The sequence below is a fragment of the Mustelus asterias genome, chromosome 3 (assembly GCF_964213995.1).
Source record: "Mustelus asterias chromosome 3, sMusAst1.hap1.1, whole genome shotgun sequence".
Classification (NCBI taxonomy): domain Eukaryota; kingdom Metazoa; phylum Chordata; class Chondrichthyes; order Carcharhiniformes; family Triakidae; genus Mustelus; species Mustelus asterias.
In genome coordinates this window covers 99,420,584-99,440,219 of record NC_135803.1, presented here as the reverse complement: position 1 = coordinate 99,440,219, position 19,636 = coordinate 99,420,584, and the positions used below count along the sequence as shown (strand labels likewise).

Here is a 19,636-nt window from a genome sequence, read left to right as displayed (position 1 = left end):
AAGAATGGAAATAATTGAGTAGCTTCCATCTTGAGAGTCTCTTTCATAGAGTCCTGCACAAAAAGTGGAACTGTTCCCTTCTCAAACGCTCTCAACCTCCAAAATCCCAATCTCAAGCTGATCTGAAGCAAAGTTTATTTATTAGTCACAAATAAGGCTTACATTTACACTCCAATGAAGTTACTGTGAAATTCCCCTAGTCGCCACAGTCCGGGCACCTGTTCAGGTCAATGCACCTTTCAGAATGTGGGAGGAAACCAGAGCACCAAAGGAAACCCACGCAGACCGGGGAGAACGTGCAAACTCCACACAGACGGTGACACAAGCCAGGAATCGAATCTGGGTCCCTGGCGTTGTGAAGCAGCAGTGCTAACCACTGTGCTACTGTGCCATCCCAAACAGGTGCCTTGCTCCCTTGTGACCACGGCAATAGTTATCCTGACACAAAGCATGAGGAGGGCGATTTCTTATATCACATCCGCTATGAGTCATTCTCAAGTTATCCATCTTTTTAGATTCTTGGTCTGTGTGCCATCCTGCAAATATTAATTCATTAACTGCTTAAGCAGCAGGGTGTCTCAAAATACTTAGGAATGATGTGCACAATTTGTGATATATATTACAAATAAGATTAAATGTATTCCTGGAGGTCTCCTCACATGACTTGCCTCTACATTCAAGTCATGTGTTGGCTAACATCCAGGATGTGGGAGACCACGCCAATCGGAAAGCAAACAGATTCATTATCTTAATGGGTGATGCTTGACTGTCAGTGAAACAGCTTTCCCCCAAATGTTCAAAGAAAATTAAAGAAAGTAATACCTTTTCATGTCTTGATGATTTTTCTCCTGGAGTCCTGCAGATTGATCTGTCAATCGTGGTGGATTGTGGCCACTCTTTACAAAGCAAGCAAATACTGGCATATTATCCTAAAACAATAATATAAAATACAGAAATCCCATGTAATAAAATTTTACTGAATTATAACCACTGGTTACAAGTTGCCCTCCCTGGCCTGTGGGAGCAATGTTTGACCTCAGTAAAATGGCGGATTGGCTGGTACGTTAGTCGGTTTAACCCTGGCCCTCAATAGACCTTAATAAAATGGCCGCTGGACCTGCAGGTTAACATTATCTTACCCTCACCATGATGGCCGCCGCGCTCGGTAGCTCAGCCCCCTGATAATTTTGTCGGAATTAAGTTAATCCTTATCGTTATGGACAAGAAAAAGAAAACGTTCGACGTGACGGCAGCATCGGTGAGTCTGCTTTAGAGCTGGTGAGATGCATTGCTTCGGGATTGAGTAAATACGAGTGTAGGCCCCATGTCTGTCCCCGGGCTTTCCTATTTCCTCTGCCTCGTATCCGCGCCCATCCCTGGGTACTCAGACAGCAGAGGGGTCGATGACAGTTGGAGTACTTCTGTTGGCTTACTATGGCTCAAACTGTAATCCCTCTATTATGGTACTGCATAAGTAGACATTTCCTCCAATTGAGTAATCTTTGAATAGTGTTTGATACCTCGCCACTGACTGCATTCCACCCTTTCCAACTGTCTTAAGTCTGAACCAGATTGTTTGCAAGTTTGGTGTCAAATTGATTCTGTGAAGATCTTCCAACCACATCCATGCTATCACTAGGCCACCTATTTCCACTTCCATAACATTGTCCACCTCTGTTACTGCCTCAGTTCATCAGCTGCTGAAGCTCTCCCAAGTCTTTGTCACATTTAAACTTGACTATTCCAACGCACTTCTCCAAGTTTCTGCCCTCCATTCCTCCATTAACTTTGATGTCTAAAACTATGTTGCCTGTGTTGTCATTGTGCGTCTTTTGCTATCCGTATTGTATAGATAGCAAAAGCTTCTACAAATATATAAAATGAAAAAGAGTAGCTACGGTAAACATTGGTCCTTTAGAGGATAGTAAGAAGTCTCTCAACACCAAGCTAAAGTCCAACAGGTTTATCTGGAGTCACAAGCTTTCGGAGCGCTGCTCCTTCATCAGGTGAGTCACCTGATGAAGGAGCAGTGCTCTGAAAACTCGTGATTCCAAATAAACCTGTTGGACTATACCTGGTGTTGTGAGACTTCTTACTGTGCCCACCCCAGTCCAACGCCAGCAACTCCACATCATGGCCTTTAGAAGATGAGAAGGGAGATTTAATAATGGGAAATGAGGAAATGGCTGAGGCATTGAACAGGTATTTTGTGTTGGTCTTCACAATGGAAGACACAAATAACATGCCAAAAATTGATGACAAGGAGGCTATGGCAGATGAGGACCTAGAAATGATCATTATCACTCAAGAGGTAGTGTTGGGTAAGCTAATGGGGCTAAAGGTAGAAAAGTCTCCTGGCCCTGATGGAATGCATTCCAGGATACTAAAAGAGATGGCAGGGGAAATAACAAATGCGCTCGTGGTAATTTACCAAAATTCGCTAGACTCTGGGGTGGTTCTGGCAGATTGGAAACCGGCAAATGTGATGCCGCTGTTTTTTAAAAAAGGAGGTAAACAAAAGGCAGGTAATTATTGGCCAGTTAGCTTAACTTCTGTAGTGGGGAAAATGCTTGAATCTATCATCAAGGAAGAAATAGTGAGACATCTGGATAGAAATTGTCCCATTGGGCAGATGCAGCATGGGTTCATGAAAGGCAGTTCATGTTTAACTAATTTACTGGAATTCTTTGAGGACATTACGAGCACGGTGGATAATGGGGAACCGGTGGATGTGGTGATCTGGATTTCCAGAAAGCATTCAACAAGGTGGCGCACAAAAAGCTGCTGCATAAGATAAAGGTGCACGGTGTTATGGGTAATGTATTAGCATGGATAGTGGATTGGCTAACTAATAAAGCAAAGAGTGGGGATAAATGGGTGTTTTCCTGGTTGGCAACCAGTGACTAGTGGTGTGCCTCAGGGATCAGTTGGGACTACAATTGTTTACAATTTACATGGATGAGTTGGAGACCAAGTGTAGTGTGTCAAAATTCGCAGATGATACTAAGATGAATGCTATTCTTGATTCTCTGAAACTAGCAGTGAGGATTCAGTTGTATGGAGAATTAGAAAATCAAAGTTAAAGGAGAGGGTGGAAGTGCATGTTAATGATGAGGACTTTCAACTAGTTAAAGGAGCCAAGGGCTCAGGAGAGGTCAGTAAAGTTTCAAGACCACGTAATAGAACAGAGAGTATAAAAGGTGGCAGGAATCTAACCTCAAGCAGAGCAAAAAAGATGACAAGTATGAGACAGGAGTTGGTCAATGCAGGACTGAGGGTATTGTACCTAAATGCACCCAGTAAATGGTACAAGGTAAATGAGCTTGTTGCGCACGTTGAAATTGGCCGGTACAATGTTGTGAGCACCACAGAGACGTGGCTGCAAGGGGATCAGGGTTGAGATCTAAATATCCAATGATATATGTCCTGTCAAAAGAACAAGAAATGGGCAAAGGGGGCGGGGTTGCATTGTTAAGTAAGGAATAAATTAAAGCGATGGCAAGAAGTGATATAGGATCAGAAGGCATAGAATCTCTGTGGGTAGAGTTGAGGAATCGCAAAGATAAAAAGACCCTGATGGGAGTTATGTACAGGCCCCCAAGCAACAGTCAGGATGTGGGGCAGAAAATAAATCAGGAGATAGAAAAGGCAAATAAAAAAGGCAATATTACAATAATCATGGGGGACTTCAATATGCAAGTGGACTGGGGAAATCAGGTATTGGATCCCAAGAAAAGGAAATTGTGGAATGTCTAAGATTGTTTTTTGGAGCAGCTTGTGACAGGGCCTATTTGGGAACAAGCAATTCTGGATTTGGTGATGTGTAATGAGGCAGATTTGATTAGGGAACTGAAGGTGAAGGAACCCCTAGGGAGCAGTGACCACAATATGATAGAATTTACCCTGCAGTTTGAGAGGGAGAAGCTGGAATCATCAGATGTAATGGTGTTACAATTAAATAAAGGTAACTACAAAGACATGAGCGAGGAGCTGGCCAGAGTTGATTGGAAAGGGAGCCTAGCAGGGAAGACAGTGGAACAGCAATGGCAGGAGTTTTTGGGGGTATTCGGGAGGCACAACAGAAATTCATCCCAAGGAGGAGGAAACATGCTAATGGGAGGGCGAGGCATCCATGGCTGACGAGGGAAGTCAAGGACAGCATAAAAGCAAAAGAAAAAGTATACAAAGTGGCGAGGGTTAGTGGGAAGACAGAGGATAGGGAAGCCTTTAAAAGCGAGCAGGGGACAAGTAAAAAAGCAATAAGTGGGGAGAAGATGAAATATGTGTAAGCTAGCTAGTAATAGAAGATAGGAAGAGCTTTTTTCAATAAATATAAGGTAAGAGAGAGACAAAAATAGACATTGGACTGCTGGAGAAGTAATAATAGGAAGCAAAGAAATGGCAGAGGAACTGAGTAGTTACCTTGCATCAGTCTTCACGGTGGAATTCACCAGTGGGATGCCAGAGCTCCAGGAGAATCAGGGGGCACGGGTGAGTGTAGTGGCTATCATTAAGGAGAAGGATCTGGGGAAACTGAAAGGTCTGAAGTGGATAAATCACCTGGACCGGATGGACTACATCCCAGGGTTCTAAAAGAGATAGCTGAGGAAATTGTGGAGGCATTGGTGGTGATCTTTCAGGAATCACTGGAGACAGAGAGGGTCCCAGAGGACTGGAAAGTAGCTAATATAACACTGCTGTTTAAGAAGGGAGGGAGGCAGCAGACAGGAAATTATAGGCCAGTTAACCTGACTTTGGTCATTGGCAAGATTTTAGAGTCCATTATTAAAGATGAGATCGGGGAGTACTTGGAAGTGCATGATAAAGTAGGACTGAGTCTTTACAGCTTCGTCAAGGGGAGGTCATGTCTGACAAATCTATTAGAGTTCTTTGAGGAGGTAACAAGGAAGTTAGATAAAGGAGAACCAGTGGACGTGATTTATTTAGATTTCCAAAAGGCTTTTGACAAGGTGCCGCACAGGAGACTGTTAAATAAGTTAAGAGCCCATGGTGTTAAGGGTAAGATCCTAGCATGGATAGAGGATTGGCTGACTGGCAGAAGGCAGAGAGTGGGGATAAAGGGGTCTTTTTCAGGATGGCAGTGGTGTGCCTCAGGGGTCAGTTCCGGGACCACAACTTTTCACAATATACATTAACGATTTGGAGGAAGGAACTGAAGGCACTGTTGCTAAGTTTGCAGATTATACAAAGGTATGTAGAGGGATAGGTAGTATTGAGGAAACAGAGGGGCTGCAGAAGGATTTGGACAGGTTAGGAGAGTGGGCAAAGAAGTATGTTCCTGTCAGGATTAAAGGCAAAGTAAATAGGAATAAGGAACCTTGGTTCTCGAGGGAGATTGTAACACTGATTAAGAGAAAGAGAGAGTTGTATGAAATGTACAGGCAGCAAGGAACAGATCAGATGCTCGAGGAGTATAAAAAGTGCAAGAAGCTACTTAAGAGGGAAATCAGGAGGGCTAAAAGAAGACATGAGGTTGCTTTGGCAGACAGAGTGAAGGAAAATCCAAAGAGCTTCTATAGGTATGTTAGGAGCAAAAAGCTAGTGAGGGATAAAATTGGTCCTCTTGAAGACCAGAGTGGTAGACTGTGTATGGAACCAAAAGAGATGGGGGAGATACTAAATGGTTTTTTTGCATCCATATTTACTGAGGAAATGGGCATGGAGTCTACGGAAATAGGGGAAACAGGTAGGGAACAAAGAACAGTACAGCACAGGAAACAGGCCCTTCGGCCCTCCAAGCCTGTGCCGCTCCTTGGTCCAACTAGACCAATCGTTTGTATCCCTCCATTCCCAGGCTGCTCATGTGACTATCCAGGTAAGTCTTAAACGATGTCAGCGTGCCTGCCTCCACCACCCTACTTGGCAGCGCATTCCAGGCCCCCACCATCCCTCTAATATCTGAGTTATACTCCGCCCCTCTCACCTTGAGCCCGTGACCCCGCGTGATCGTCACTTCTGATCTGGGAAAAAGCTTCCCACCGTTCACCCTATCTATCCCCTTCATAATCTTGTACACCTCTATTAGATCTCCCCTCATTCTCCGTCTTTCCAGGGAGAACAACCCCAGTTTACCCAATCTCTCCTCGTAGCTAAGACCCTCCATACCAGGCAACATCCTGGTAAACCTTCTCTGCACTCTCTCTAACGCCTCCACGTCCTTCTGGTAGTGCGGCGACCAGAACTGGACGCAGTACTCCAAATGTGGCCTAACCAGCGTTCTATACAGCTGCATCATCAGACTCCAGGGAGGTCATGGAACCTTTACAGATTAAAGGGGAGGAGGTGCTTGCTGTCTTGAGGCAAATCAGAGTGGATAAATCCCCAGGACCAGACAGGGTATTCCCACGGACCTTGAGGGAAGCTAGTGTTGAACTTGCAGGGGTCCTGGCAGACATATTTAAAATGTCAGTATTCACGGGGGAGGTGCCAGATGATTGGAGGGTGGCTCATGTTGTTCCGTTGTTTAAAAAAGGTTCCAAAAGAAATCCGGGAAATTATAGGCCAGTAAGTTTGACGTCGGTGGTGGGCAAGTTATCGGAAGGTGTGATAAGGGATAGGATCTACAAATATTTGGATAGACAGGGACTTATTAGGGAGAGTCAACATGGCTTTGTGCGTGGTAGGTCATGTTTGACCAATCTATTAGAGTTTTTCGAGGAGGTTACCAGGAAAGTGGATGAAGGGAAGACGGTGGATGTTGTCTGCTTGGATTTCAGCAAGGCCTTTGACAAGGTCCCTCATGGGAGGTTAGTTAGGAAGGTTCAGTCGCTGGGTATACATGGGCAGGTAGTAAATTAGATTAGACACTGGCTCAATGGCAGAAGCCAGAGAGTGGTTGTGGAGGATTGCTTCTCTGAGTGGAGGCCTGTGACTAGTGGTGTGCCGCAGGAATCGGTGTTGGGTCCATTGTTGTTTGTCATCTATATCGATGATCTGGATGATAATGTGGTAAATTGGATCTGCAAATTTGCTGATGATACAAAGATTGGAGGTGTAGTGGACAGTGAGGAAGGTTTTCAAAGCTTGCAGAGGGATTTGGACCAACTAGAAAAATGGCAAGTGGAATTTAACGCAGACAAGTGTGAGATATTGCACTTTGGAAGGACAAACCAAAGTAGAACGTACAGGGTAAATGGTAGGACTCTGAAGATTGCAGTTGAACATAGGGATCTGGGAATACAGGTACAGAATTCCCTAAAAGTGACCTTAAAGGTGGATAGGGTCGTAAAGAGTGCCTTTGGTACATTGGCCTTTATAAATCGGAGTATCGAGTATAAAAGTTGGAGTGTTATGGTAAGGTTATATAAGGCATTGGTGAGGCCGAATTTAGAGTATTGTGTACAGTTTTGGTCACCTAGTTACAGGAAGGATGTAAATAAGGTTGAAAGAGTGCAGAGAAGGTTCACAAGGATGTTGCCGGGACTTGAGAAGCTGAGTTACAGAGAGAGATTGAATAGGTTGGGACTTTATTCCCTGGAGCGTAGAAGATTGAGGGGAGATTTGATAGAGGTGTATAAGATTTTGATGGATATAGATATAGTGAATGCAAGCAGGCTTTTTCCACTGAGGCTAGGGGAGAAAACAACCAGAGGGCATGGGTTAAGGGTGAAAGGAGAAAAGTTTAAAGGGAATATTAGGGGGGGCTTCTTCACGCAGAGAGTGGTGGGAGTGCGGAATGAGCTGCCGGATATAGTGGTAAACACTTTTAACATTTAAGAATAACTTGGACGGGTTCATGGATGAGAGGGGTGTGGAGGGATATGGTCAAAGTGCAGGTCAGTGGGACTAGGCAAAAAATGGTTCGGCACAGACAAGAAGGGCCAAAAGGCCTGTTTCTGAGCTGTAATTTTCTATGGTTCTATGTGGCAGATGGAATACAATGTGAGGTTATGCACTTTGAAAGGAGGAATGGAGGCATAGACTAATTTCTAAATGGGGAAATGCGTAGGAAATCAGAAGCACAAAGGAACTTGGGAGTCCTTGTTCGAGATTCCCTTAAGGTTAACGTGCAGGTTCAGTCGGCAGTTAGAAGGCAAATGCAATGTTAGCATTCATGTCAAGAGGGCTAGAATACAAGAGTAGGGATGTACTTCTGAGGCTGTATAAGGCTCTGGTCAGACTCCATTTGGAGTATTGTGAGCAGTTTTGGGCCCCATATCTAAGAAAGGGTGTGCTGGCCTTGGAAAGGGTCCAGAGGAGGTTCACAAGAATGATCCCTGGAATGAAGAGCTTGTCATATGAGGAACAGTTGAGCACTCTGGGTCTGTACCCGTTGGAGTTTAGAAGGCTGAGGGGAACCTTATTGAAACTTACAGGATACTGCGAGGCCTGGATAGAGTGGACGTGGAGAGAATGTTTCCACTAGTAGGAAAAACTAGAACCAGAGGGCACAACCTCAGGCTCAAGGGACGATCCTTTAAAACAGAGATGAGGAGGAATTTTTTCAGCCAGAGTGGTGAATCTGTGGAACTCTTTGCTACAGAAGATTGTGGAGGACAGATCATTGAGTGTCTTTAAGACAGAGATAGATAGGCTCTTGATTGATAAGGGGATCAGGGGTTATGGGGAAAAGGCAGGAAAATGGAGATGAGAAAAATATCAACCATGATTGAATGGTGGAGCAGACTCAATGGGCTGAATGGCCTAATTCTGCTCCTATGTCTTATGGAGTGGCAGAGCAAAGTGTGCAGATGATGCTGAAAGTCTGCAAAGGGATATAGATAGTTTAAGTGAGTGGGCAAGGGTTTGGCAGATGGAGTGCTATGTTGGTAAATGTGAGGTCATCCATTTTGGTAGGAATAACCCCAAAATGGACTCTTACTTAAATGGTCACAAATTGCAGCATGGTGCTATGCAGAGGGACCTGGGTGTCCTTGTGCATGAATCGCAAAAAGTTGGTTTGCAGGTGCAACAGGTAATTAAGAAGGCAAATTGAATTTTGTTCTTCGTTGCTAGAGGGATGGAGTTTAAAAACAGGGAGGTTATATTGCAGCTGTATAAGGTGCTGGTGAGGCCACAGCTGGAGTACTGTGTACAGTTTTCGTCTCCTTACTTGAGAAAGGATGTACTGGCAGTGGAGGGTGTGCAGAGGAGATTCATTCGGTTGATTTCAGAGTTGAGAGGGTTGGCTTATCAGGAGAGACTGAGTATATTGGGACTATACTCATTGGAATTTAGAAGAACATATAAAATTATGAAGGGAATAGATAAGATAGAAGCGGGGAAGTTGTTTCCACTGGCAGGTGAAACTAGAACTAGGGGGCGTGGCCTTAAAATAAGGGGAAGCAGATTTAGGACTGAGTTGAGGAGGAACCTCTTCACCCAAAGGGTTGTGAATCTGTGGAATTCCCTGCCCAGTGAAGCAGTTGAGGCTATCTCGTTGAATGTTTTTAAGGCAAAGATAGATTTTTGAACAGTAAAGGAATTAAGGGTTATGGTGAGTGGGCGGGTAAGTGGAGCTGAGTCCACAAAAAGATCAACCATGATCTTGTTGAATGGTGGAGCAGGCTCGAGGGGCCAGATGACCTCCTCCTACTCCTAGTTCATTCACACCATGTTCTGTTCCTTAACCCCTATGTTCACTGACCTACATGACTCTCAGTTATGCAATGCCTTGAATATAAAGTTCTGATCCTTGTTTTCAAACCCTTCGATGGCCTCACTCTTTCCCTATCTCTTGTAATTTCCTCTAGCCTGGAACCATTAGATGTCGGCGCAGTTCTAATTCTGGCCTCTTGTGCATTACCAATTTTAATTTCTCCACCATTGATGGCTGTGCCTTGGGTTGTCTCGGCCCCAGGATCTGGAATTGCCTCCTTGCAACTCACTCTCTCTCTGACTTGCTTTCCTCCTTCAGACAGTCCTTAAAGCCTACTCCTTTGACCAAGCTTTTGTCGTGTATCTTAATATTCCTCTGGTAGTTCTGTGTCAGTTTTTGTTTTATAATGTTTCTGTGAAGTGCCTTGGGGCTCTTTATTATATGAAAGGCTCTATAAGTTGTAATTATTAGGATTTATCACAGCAGTCCATTCAAGTGAATTTTGACAAGCTGTAATGTTTGCTGGGGGTTTTCTTTGAGTATCTGGTGAGTATGTATCACAATTTCCCACAGAACATGTTACTTGGGGTTTATTTTAAATAATAAGGAATTAAAAAAACATACTACAGTACGGCATGATAACATGGCACAACATAAAACATACCCCAAGAATCCACCATCAATGTGGGATACTGCTTAATGTGAGGTACAACATTTCTCTGTTCTGTTCTAAGTTGGGCAAGTTGCAGAGGAACCAAAGGACATATAGTTTTTACATGTTTTGGCGGTGACTCATTAGCAAAGTAGCAGTGTGATGAAACTTGTTGAGGAGCTGGGCAAATTAGACATTTGCTTTCTGATTCCTAGTCCTGAAGTGAAGAACAAAAGCATGGCCTGAACTCGCACTAATAGGAAAGATGCTATGATTGAGCCAGGGATGACACAAAGTCAGTGTAATGCATTTCTGATTGTTATTCAGTGAACACTGCTGGAAAATGTATGTGTGAGACTGTACAAGTTTAGGCTTGGCTGTAACGCCTGTCGATTGAGTAGGTTACAGTTGGTCAACATGCATGCAGGGACCAGCTGCTAGCTACAGCTAGTACTAAATAGTGTAGCATTACCCAATATCAATCAATATTTTTGTGAAGGGAAAATTGAATAGGGGGTTGGGAGTGGGGAAATGTGAATTTTTTGTTTTGTATGATGTGTCTGCCACGCCTCAAGTGTCTCGCTTGTCAGTGGGTCCAACATTGTGACTGAAATAAATAAAATAAGAACCCAAAATAGATGATTGTTAACTGAGCAACAACTGATCAGTTTAAGTTTCAGTGCACAAGTCTCATGGCGGTCAGCAAACAACTCTGAAGCAGCGAAGCAAATTGGTGGTCAAAAGGGAGATAGAACGAAAGATCAGGCAGCTTACTGTCATTGATAGGAAAGATAATGGAATCTATACTAAAGAAGTGTCAGAGCATCTAGAGACTATGGTAAAAATAATATAGATTTTGAAAGGCTGTGTCTTAGAAACATAGAAGATAGGAGCAGGAGGAGACCATTTGGCCCTTCTGAGCCTGCTCCACCATTCATCATGATCATGGCTGATCGTCCAACTTAATAGCCTGATCCTGCTTTCTCCCCATTGACTTTGACCCCATTCGTCCCAAGTGCTATATCTCGCCGCCTCTTGAATACATTCAATGTTTTGGCATCAACTACTTACTGAGGTAATGAATTCCATAGGTCACCACTCTTTGGATGAAGAAATGTCTCCTTATCTCTGTCCTAAATGGTCTACCCTGTATCCTCAGACTGTGACCCCTGGTTCTGGACTCCCCCACCATCGGGAACATCCTTCCTGCATCTACCTGTCTAGTCTTGTTAGAATTTTATAAATCTCTGAGATCCCCCCTCATTCATGTGAACTCCAGCAAAAACAATCCTAACCAAGTCAACCTCCCCTCATACATTAGTACCACCATCTCCGGAATCAGCCTGGTAAACCTTCGCTGCACTCCCTCAGAAAAGGAGACCAAAACTGCACACAATATTCTAGGTGTGGCCTCACCAAGGCCCTGTATAATTGCAACAATGTAGAAATAAACCTGTTGGACTTTAACCTGGTGTTGTTAAACTTCTTACTGTAATTGCAACAACACATCCCTGCTCCTGTACTGGAAACCTCTCGCAATGAAGACCAAAATACTATTTGCCGCCTTTACTGCCTACTGCATCTGCATGCTCATCTTCAGCGACTGGTGCACAAGGACACCCAGGTCCCACTGCACATTCCCCTCTCCCAATTTACAGCCATTCGGGTAGTAATCTGCCACCTTGTTTTTGCTTCCAAAGTGAATAACCTCACATTTATCCAAATTATACTACACCTGCCATTGATTTGCGCACTCACCCAACCTGTCCAGATCATCCTGAAGGATCTCTGCATCCTCGTCACAGTTCGCTCTCCCACCCAATTTAGTATCATCTGTAAACTGAGATGTTACATTTTGTTCACTCATCCAAATCATTAATATATATTCTGAATATCTGGGGTCCCAGCACCGATCCCTGTGGCACCCCACTAGTTACTGCGTGCCAATTTGAAAAGAACCCATTAATTCCTACTCTGTTTCCTCTCTGCTAATCAGTTTTCTATCCATCTCAATACACTTCCCCCAATCCCATGCGCTTTAATCTTGCACGATAATCTCTTAGGCGGGACTTTGTCAAATGCTTTCTGAAAATCCAAATATACCACATCTACTGGTTCCCCCTTGTCAACTCTACTAGTTACATCTTCAAAGAATTCCAACAGATTTGTCAAGCATGATTTCCCCTTCATAAATCCATGCTGAATCTGTCTGATACTGCCTTTGCTTTGTAAATGCTCCGCTATAAAGTCCCTGATAATGAATTCGAGAATTTTCCCCACTACTTATTGGTCTATAATTCCCTGTGTTCTCTCTACCTCCCTTTTTGAATATTGGGGTGACATTAGCTACCCTCCAATCTGCAGGGACTGTTCCAGAGTCTATAGAATCCTGGAAGATGACCACCAATGCATCCACTAACATGGTAACTAATCTGATAAAATTCTTTCAAGGTGCCATATGATATACTCTGGCAAAATCTAGGGCACGTGAAGTCAGGAGACAAATAGCTGGGTAGACAGGAAATTGGCTAATAAATAGAAATCAATTGGGGCAAAAGGTACTTGAATGAAATTAGGGAGTAGTATTCAACAAAAATCAGTGCTGGAAACCTGTCCTTTATAAAGTGAAAACAAAATATGCTGCATTTAGGAAATTATAATTATAAATGAAAATTGAGCAAAACCTTCTTAATCCAAGAAAAACACATGATAGAAGGGGGCAATTGGAAGCAAAATCGAAAAATTCGTCCAGGTTGAAGCGAGAGCATGTAGTGGTACCGAACAACATCAACCTAACAGAGAAAGAGTTGTGGGAGGGAGCCTGTGTAGAACCAGATCAAAGTGTGTTCCACGTAACTCACAAAGGAGAGGCATAATTGGGGCTCATGTTGGTGCTCATGGTCACACCTTTTGTTTTCAGGACGTAGGGCATCAGGTGAATCACACATGTTTGGGAAGAGACTGGGTGAAGGGAGAGAGGATGGAGTCAAGATAGAAAGAAATTAGTTCTGTGGGGCAGGAACAGGCTGATACAATGGGTCTGCTAGGGCAGCCATGTTTGTGGATTTTGGGAAGTAGGTACAAGCGGGCTGTGTGGGGTTGGTGTCTGAGATTTAGCTGCTGTGGAGGAAAGATCTGCAGAGGTGATGAGGTCAATGGCAGTAACAATGACTTGATTTTTTGGTGGTGGGCTCATGGTTTAGGGAGGAGTAGGAGGAATGTTGAGAGTTAGTATTCAGCCGCTGCGAGGTAGTGGTCAGTATGCTGAACAACAATGGCACCACCCTTGTCAGCGGGTTTTGGTAACAAGATCAGGGTTCATAGAATCCCCATTCGGCCCATCAGGTCTGCAACGACTCTCTGACAGAACATCCCACCCAGGCCTATCCCTGCAACCCCACGTATTTACCCCACTAATCCCCTAATCTATGCATCTTGAAACACCTAAGGGGAAATTTAGCATGGCCAATCCACCTAACCTGCACATCTTTGGACTGTGGGAGGCATCCCATTTCAGGCAAACTCCACACAGTCAGTCACCCAAGGCCAGAATCGAATCCGGGTGCCTGGAGCTGTCGGGCAGTGCGAACCACTGTGCCGACGCCCATGGACCTAGGAGAATGGAGAGCAGCAAGTTCAGAGGGAGACAGGGGTGAGGGGGACAGAGAAATTGAGATGGCCGATGTCGCACTGACAGTTCACCTCAAAAGATCAAAAACCAGTAGGAGGCCAGAGGGTGGGGTCAGGGAGCGGGAGAATACTGGCAGCAGGTGAAAGGATCCATTGAATGGGAAGAAATGAGCACAGGGATGGAGGTGATGGCCTCAATTTAACCTGACATCCAAAACATGGTACATTTGATATTGCAGTGGTCCCTGAGTATTGCACTGAAATGCTAGACTGGATTATGTACAGTCCTGGTATGGGGTGTAAACTCACAGCCTTCGCAAACTCGGAAGCAGGAGTGTTTTCGTTTAGCCATATGAACAGGAGTATTCAGTCCCTAAGGTCTGTTCCACTGTTCAGTGTGACCATGGCTGATCCATGTCTGAACCTCAGGTTGACACACCACCAGTTGACACTCGCGCCAAACATTCGGTGTGCCTCCTTAAACACTGGGCAATGTTCTTCAGTTTTACATTTTAACCTAAATGTTTTGCAATTCGCCTAACAATAAAGATAAAAATTACAGTGTATTTATTACTATTTAGAGTTCTGGGAAGAAAGCAAAATTGTTTCCTCATAACCAACAATGTATAATGTGTGCTTTTAATCAGCCTAAAACAATATCTGTTTCTGATTTTAAAAACTTGCCCATCACATCGTATGGCATCCAAACATGAGATATGCTGTACAAAATCCTTCTGAATTGAGTACTCTGCAATTGTCGGCTTTTTAATTTCTGAATTGTTTCAACAATCCCATGTCGTCATATTCTTTTTTTAAACAATTGTGTTGTAGTTGGTGGATCTGAAGGCAGAACTTTATCGGAAACAGGAAGAGTTCAAGCAGGATAAACTACTGAAAGAAGCAGGGGCTCCATTTAAAGCCAAGCCAGTCAACAAGGTATGTGAGCTCTGACCATCACCACTGCTATTTCCCATCAGTCATTGAAGCCTTGTTATTTACAGTAATTAACCTGACTTTGCTGTGACAGCGATGGTATTAATGATGGCCGTGACAATACCTCAGTTCGGATAAACTAGGAAAAGCACCCCACAGAACAATCATTTTCTCCTTTCAGATGTATTTGGAGAAGGCATGGCAGCTGGTTTGAGATTATTACACAAAATGCAGATTGAGGTGCATTGATTTATGTGTGATTTTCATTTTGGAATATTTCTGCCAGTGATTGAAAGGAGCCTGTGATCACAATGCAAAATATAGTTATGATTGTGCTTCATTGTGACCTTGAGTTCTTTTGGAAAGGCACACTGGTGCACTTTGCAGGGGGTTAGTTTTTCTCCTGCTGTATAACAAGCACCTTACCTCTCACTAAATGGACGAGGAGGGACTTGCTCCCAGGCCTGTGTCCATCTCACTCTATAGCTGCAGTACGGGAGATTTCATCCTTCAATTTCTGCTAGTAAGTCATTCCTGGATAACCATTGTTGCCTACCTAAGGTTGAGGTACATTGTTGGTGCAGACCAGAGGATTTTTATTCTGCTTCTGACCTGGGAGTGGCAAACTGTGATTACAATGGAAAGCATTCTAGTCTCCCGCACCTCTCTCCGAGATGAGCAAAAATATTCAGCACTCTGTCTGTTCTCTGACAGTAAAATTGTCTTATGATGCTCCATAATTTATCAGTCATTACCTTACAATATGTCCTATACTTTTTGAGATGCAGAGAAATGTTAAACTTATGATCTGTAAATTTAACAGAAGTCGAGTATCTGGATCAAGCAAAATGCAGGAGTTTTGGATCGGGCTGGGAAGGATATAGAAGAAAATATTGAGGAACAGCAGACACTCTCAAAATCAAAGTAAGAGTTTCAACTGGAATTGATCTTTGACTCAAAATAAAGTCCCAGGAAGGCATCTTGTCAATAACTGCTCAGAGATGCTTCAGCAATTGAATATTGTTTCCTATCCAAGTCACCCTACTGAAATACACTGGTATTGAAAGGGGAAGGTTGTCAACAGTTTCTGACTGAAAGGACAGTACACATGTTGAGCCAATGTAATTTACCATGACGTGGTCAAGCAAGTGTTCTTTTGGGGAAGATGCTGGGAGGATGGATCTAGCAGCAGAAATCATTATGATAAGATGTTATGACTGCAACTGGTAAAGGTGCAAGATTATCAATCAATATTGTTATTGACCCCCTCTACAATGTTAACAGGCAATGATCTGATGTTTGAATAGGTGAGGAACACTGTTACATGCTTATTGTTGGAAATTTCAACATTTGGCTGAGGAATGAACAAATAAATTAAAACCTGGCTACTACTCATGGGAGGATATCAGTAACTTAAGTGGAACCTAAATCGAGGTTTCTTCATTGTCACTGGGCTGTTCCACTCTTTGGCTCTCAGCCTCAAAGTCCAATGCTTGAATACTACTCCCTTATCTAGGGGATGCTTCTCACATTGTTGCTTGATAGCCAATCCATCTCATATCTTTAACTTCCAGCCTCTATCTCTGGCACAATCTTTCTTTTCCTGTTTGTTATAAAACATTCTGAAATGCAATCTGCATGTGAGGAATGCTTTGTAAATGTAAGTGGTTAACTCTTTCCCCCCCCCCCCCCCCCCCCCCTCGGATGCTGTATTCTGTGCTCCTCTGATCGTACTTCTCATTCTTTTCAAATACTCTTTCTTCTCACACCATCCCCATCTTTCAACCTCCTTTTTACAAGCCCTTAAAACTGCCTCTCTTAGACCTTTCTTCCTCTTTTAAGCTTTTAAAAATTGAGCTTACTGTCGTCCATTTGCTATTGCCAAGTCTACCTTGTCGTCTTTCTTTCTTTTTCAGCATCGTGGTGTTCTAGGCTGTGGCTCTTCACTTTGGTTCCTCAATTTAAAAGGAATCAATTGAAAGGCTTGCATTTATTTCACGACTCAAGGTGTTCCAAAGTGCTTTATAGGCCGTTAAAGCTTTTATTTACATGTAGCCACAGTTATAATGTAGGGAATGCAGTACCCAATTTGTACACAGCAAGATCTCACAAGCAGCAATGTGGTGTTGACCAGACAATCTATATCTTTAATAATGTTGGTTGTGAGATAAATGTTAGCTATGATGCCAAGAGAGAGAATGCCCCTGGTTTTCTTTCAATTGGTGCATTGGACCTTTAATGCCCACCTGAAAGGACTGATGGAGTCTTGGATTAAGATCTCATCCGAAAGACAGCACTCCCTCAGCACTGCAGTGGCACTGTCACAGTTCTGAACTGGGACTCTTTCAAATAAGGGATTTCCTTTCACAAAATCTCCCAGTGATAGTGTTTATGCTGTGTTGTAAAATGCCTTTTGTTAACTACTATAGACTAAATTAATTTGTTCTTTCTTTAGACAAAGACTAGAGGAAAAAGCAAAACTTTATGAGCAAATGACTAAAGGTGACCTTGCCAGGTAATTTGGAGTATGGTTTCTAGGTTTTGTTCAAATATTGTCATTTAATTCTGGATTTAAAAATAACAAGCATTGTTTTAGTTGAAGGATTTATGTGACATGATTTTGGGACATCTCGGTATAAGGTTTGAATTTCACCTGGGACTGATAGTAGAAGCCTGAAATTGAAAGTGTTCCATTTCCCAGAGACATCTCTCATTTCGATGAATGCAAAGTCATTTAAACACTAAAAAAACCAAGAACTTTCATTGCTTAGCCTCTTGTAATATGTGACAGAATGGTCTTTGATGTCAGTTAAACAACGAGAGTTCTGGTATAGATAGGGTGAACAGTGGGGAGCTTTTTCCCAGGTCGGAGGTGACGATCACGAGGGGTCACGGGGCTGAAGGTGAGAGGGGCGAGGTATAACTCTGATATCAGAGGGATGTTTTTTTTACACAGAGTGGTGGGGGCCTGGAATGCGCTGCCAAGTAGGGTGGTGGAGGCAGACACGCTGGCATCGTTTAAGACTTACCTGGATGGTCACATGAGCATTCTGGGAATGGAGGGATACAAACGAATGGTCCAACTAGACCAATGAGCGGCACAGGCTTGGAGGGCCGAAGGGCCTGTTTCCTTTGCTGTACTGTTCTTTGTTCTTCTTTTTGGTTGTCTGCTCCTATTGATTGATGCTCACTGGGTTAGCCGTTTGCAACAGTGCATGCCTGTGGTGTGAATCTGCGCTGGGCATGTACTTTTTTCCTCTCCCAGTTCCCTTGCTTTTATGTTCTGCAGTTCTTCCTCTGCCAGTCCCATGCACTACAGTTTGTTGACTTGTTCCTGCTGTCTCCGAGTTGTATTCCAGACTGTCCACTAGCAGAAGTGAAGAAGGCTGTCTCATCCTGCCTCCCTTAGGAGAACCTTGTTCCCACAAAGCATAATGTGTGCAACAATGAATTACAACAACAACTTGCATTTAACATACTAAATGGTCCTTTGCCAGGCACTTTATAGGAGAGTTATCCAGCAAATTTTGACACCGAGCCCCATAGGGAAGTAATAGGGAAGGTGGAGAGGTTTAGGAAGAGAAATTCAGATCTTGGGGTCTAAATATAAATGGTGGAGCAATGAAAATCGGAGATGTACAAGGGGCCAGAATTTGTGTGGCATGGAGGTCAGTAATATCATTTGCAATGAATGCGCTCTTTAGGGAATTGATTGGTTAAATAGCGAGAAACCAATTCCTCTGGTGGGGAAGGACATTTAGGAATGAAGGCAGGATATAATTCTTCACACAAAAGCTAATGGAAATCTGAAACTCTTTTTCTTTTTGAAGAGTCCAGATAGCAGTGGATGAATAGAGTCAGAGCCAGTCTTTACATAATTTTTATGTTCAGAATTACTCTTGCAAGGGTGCACCTCCTGATCCAACAATCACAGTTTGTCTGTTTCTGTTCATAGGGGCACAGGTGAATTCCTAGTTAATGCCCACTGCCTGCATGTAATTAATATACAATTAACCCCCTCTCTCTAAAGAGCTGTTGAGGCTAGTTCAATTAAACATTTTCCAAATTGTAACCAAAACAGAAAATGCTGGAAAATCTCAGCAGGTCTGACAGCCCCTGTGAAGTGAGAATAGAGCCAACATTTCGAGTCAGGATAACCCTTCATCTGAGCTCCAAATTGAAATTAATTTTTGACAATAGATCAACCACTTGGCAATATTAACTTTGTTTCTCTTTCCACAGATTTCGGCTGACCTGCTAAGTATTTCCAGCATTTTCTGCTTTTATTTCAGATTTCTAACATCAGCAGCATTTTGCTTTTGATTGTTTTATTTTTGGCAAGGGTATTTCGGGTTAGGAAACCAAGACTGGTAAATGAATACAGATGTGATAATCTGACTGACAGAACAAGCTCAAGGGATTGAATGACCTATGCATTCTGTATCTGGGGCCGCCATTCTGGACAGAATTAGAGAAAGATGGAACCCAGTCTGAATTAGAATTATTTTTAATAAACTGTTATTTAAAAAGGAAGTGTAAAACCAAACAGCTTTACTTTGACCAGAGCCGATTGCTCCTGATATATAGATATGTATGAATATTTTAACATCTCAAAATACCAATAAATGTTTCATTCATTTCTGCCCTACTCCTCAATACAAAACGGACACCCCACTATCCTGTGCCAGATGAAGAAACAGAAAGCATGTATTTGGTAGATTTCACGCAGAAGATTTTTGACAAACAGAAAAAATTACAGACTCTGCGTGAGAGCGAGGCAGTAAAGAAGGAAGCGGAGAATACAAAAGATAAGGATGCAGCGCCCGAGTCTGAAAATTCCACCACCACAGAGCCCTGATGAG

At 43.2% G+C, this 19,636-nt stretch overlaps 1 protein-coding gene across 1 annotated transcript; it reads left to right on the top strand.

Moving 5' to 3' along the window:
- Positions 1–1,101: 1,101 nt before the first annotated feature.
- Positions 1,102–19,636, top strand: LOC144484668 (coiled-coil domain-containing protein 174-like). Its single transcript, XM_078203135.1, has 5 exons — positions 1,102–1,258; positions 14,673–14,777; positions 15,598–15,698; positions 17,230–17,270; positions 19,445–19,636. The coding sequence occupies exons 1-5, from the start codon at positions 1,217–1,219 to the stop codon at positions 19,630–19,632; spliced, it is 477 nt and encodes a 158-aa protein (XP_078059261.1). The 5' UTR covers positions 1,102–1,216; the 3' UTR covers positions 19,633–19,636.

Bases quoted from the DNA above. Each gene is read 5' to 3' on its own strand.
- LOC144484668 (XM_078203135.1), top strand. From the start codon at position 1,217: ATGGACAAGAAAAAGAAAACGTTCGACGTGACGGCAGCATCG. The intron at 1,259-14,672 runs GTGAGTCTGCTT...ATTGTGTTGTAG, and splicing joins TCGACGTGACGGCAGCATCG to TTGGTGGATCTGAAGGCAGA. The intron at 17,271-19,444 runs CTAAAGGTGACC...CAAAACGGACAC, and splicing joins AAAACTTTATGAGCAAATGA to CCCACTATCCTGTGCCAGAT.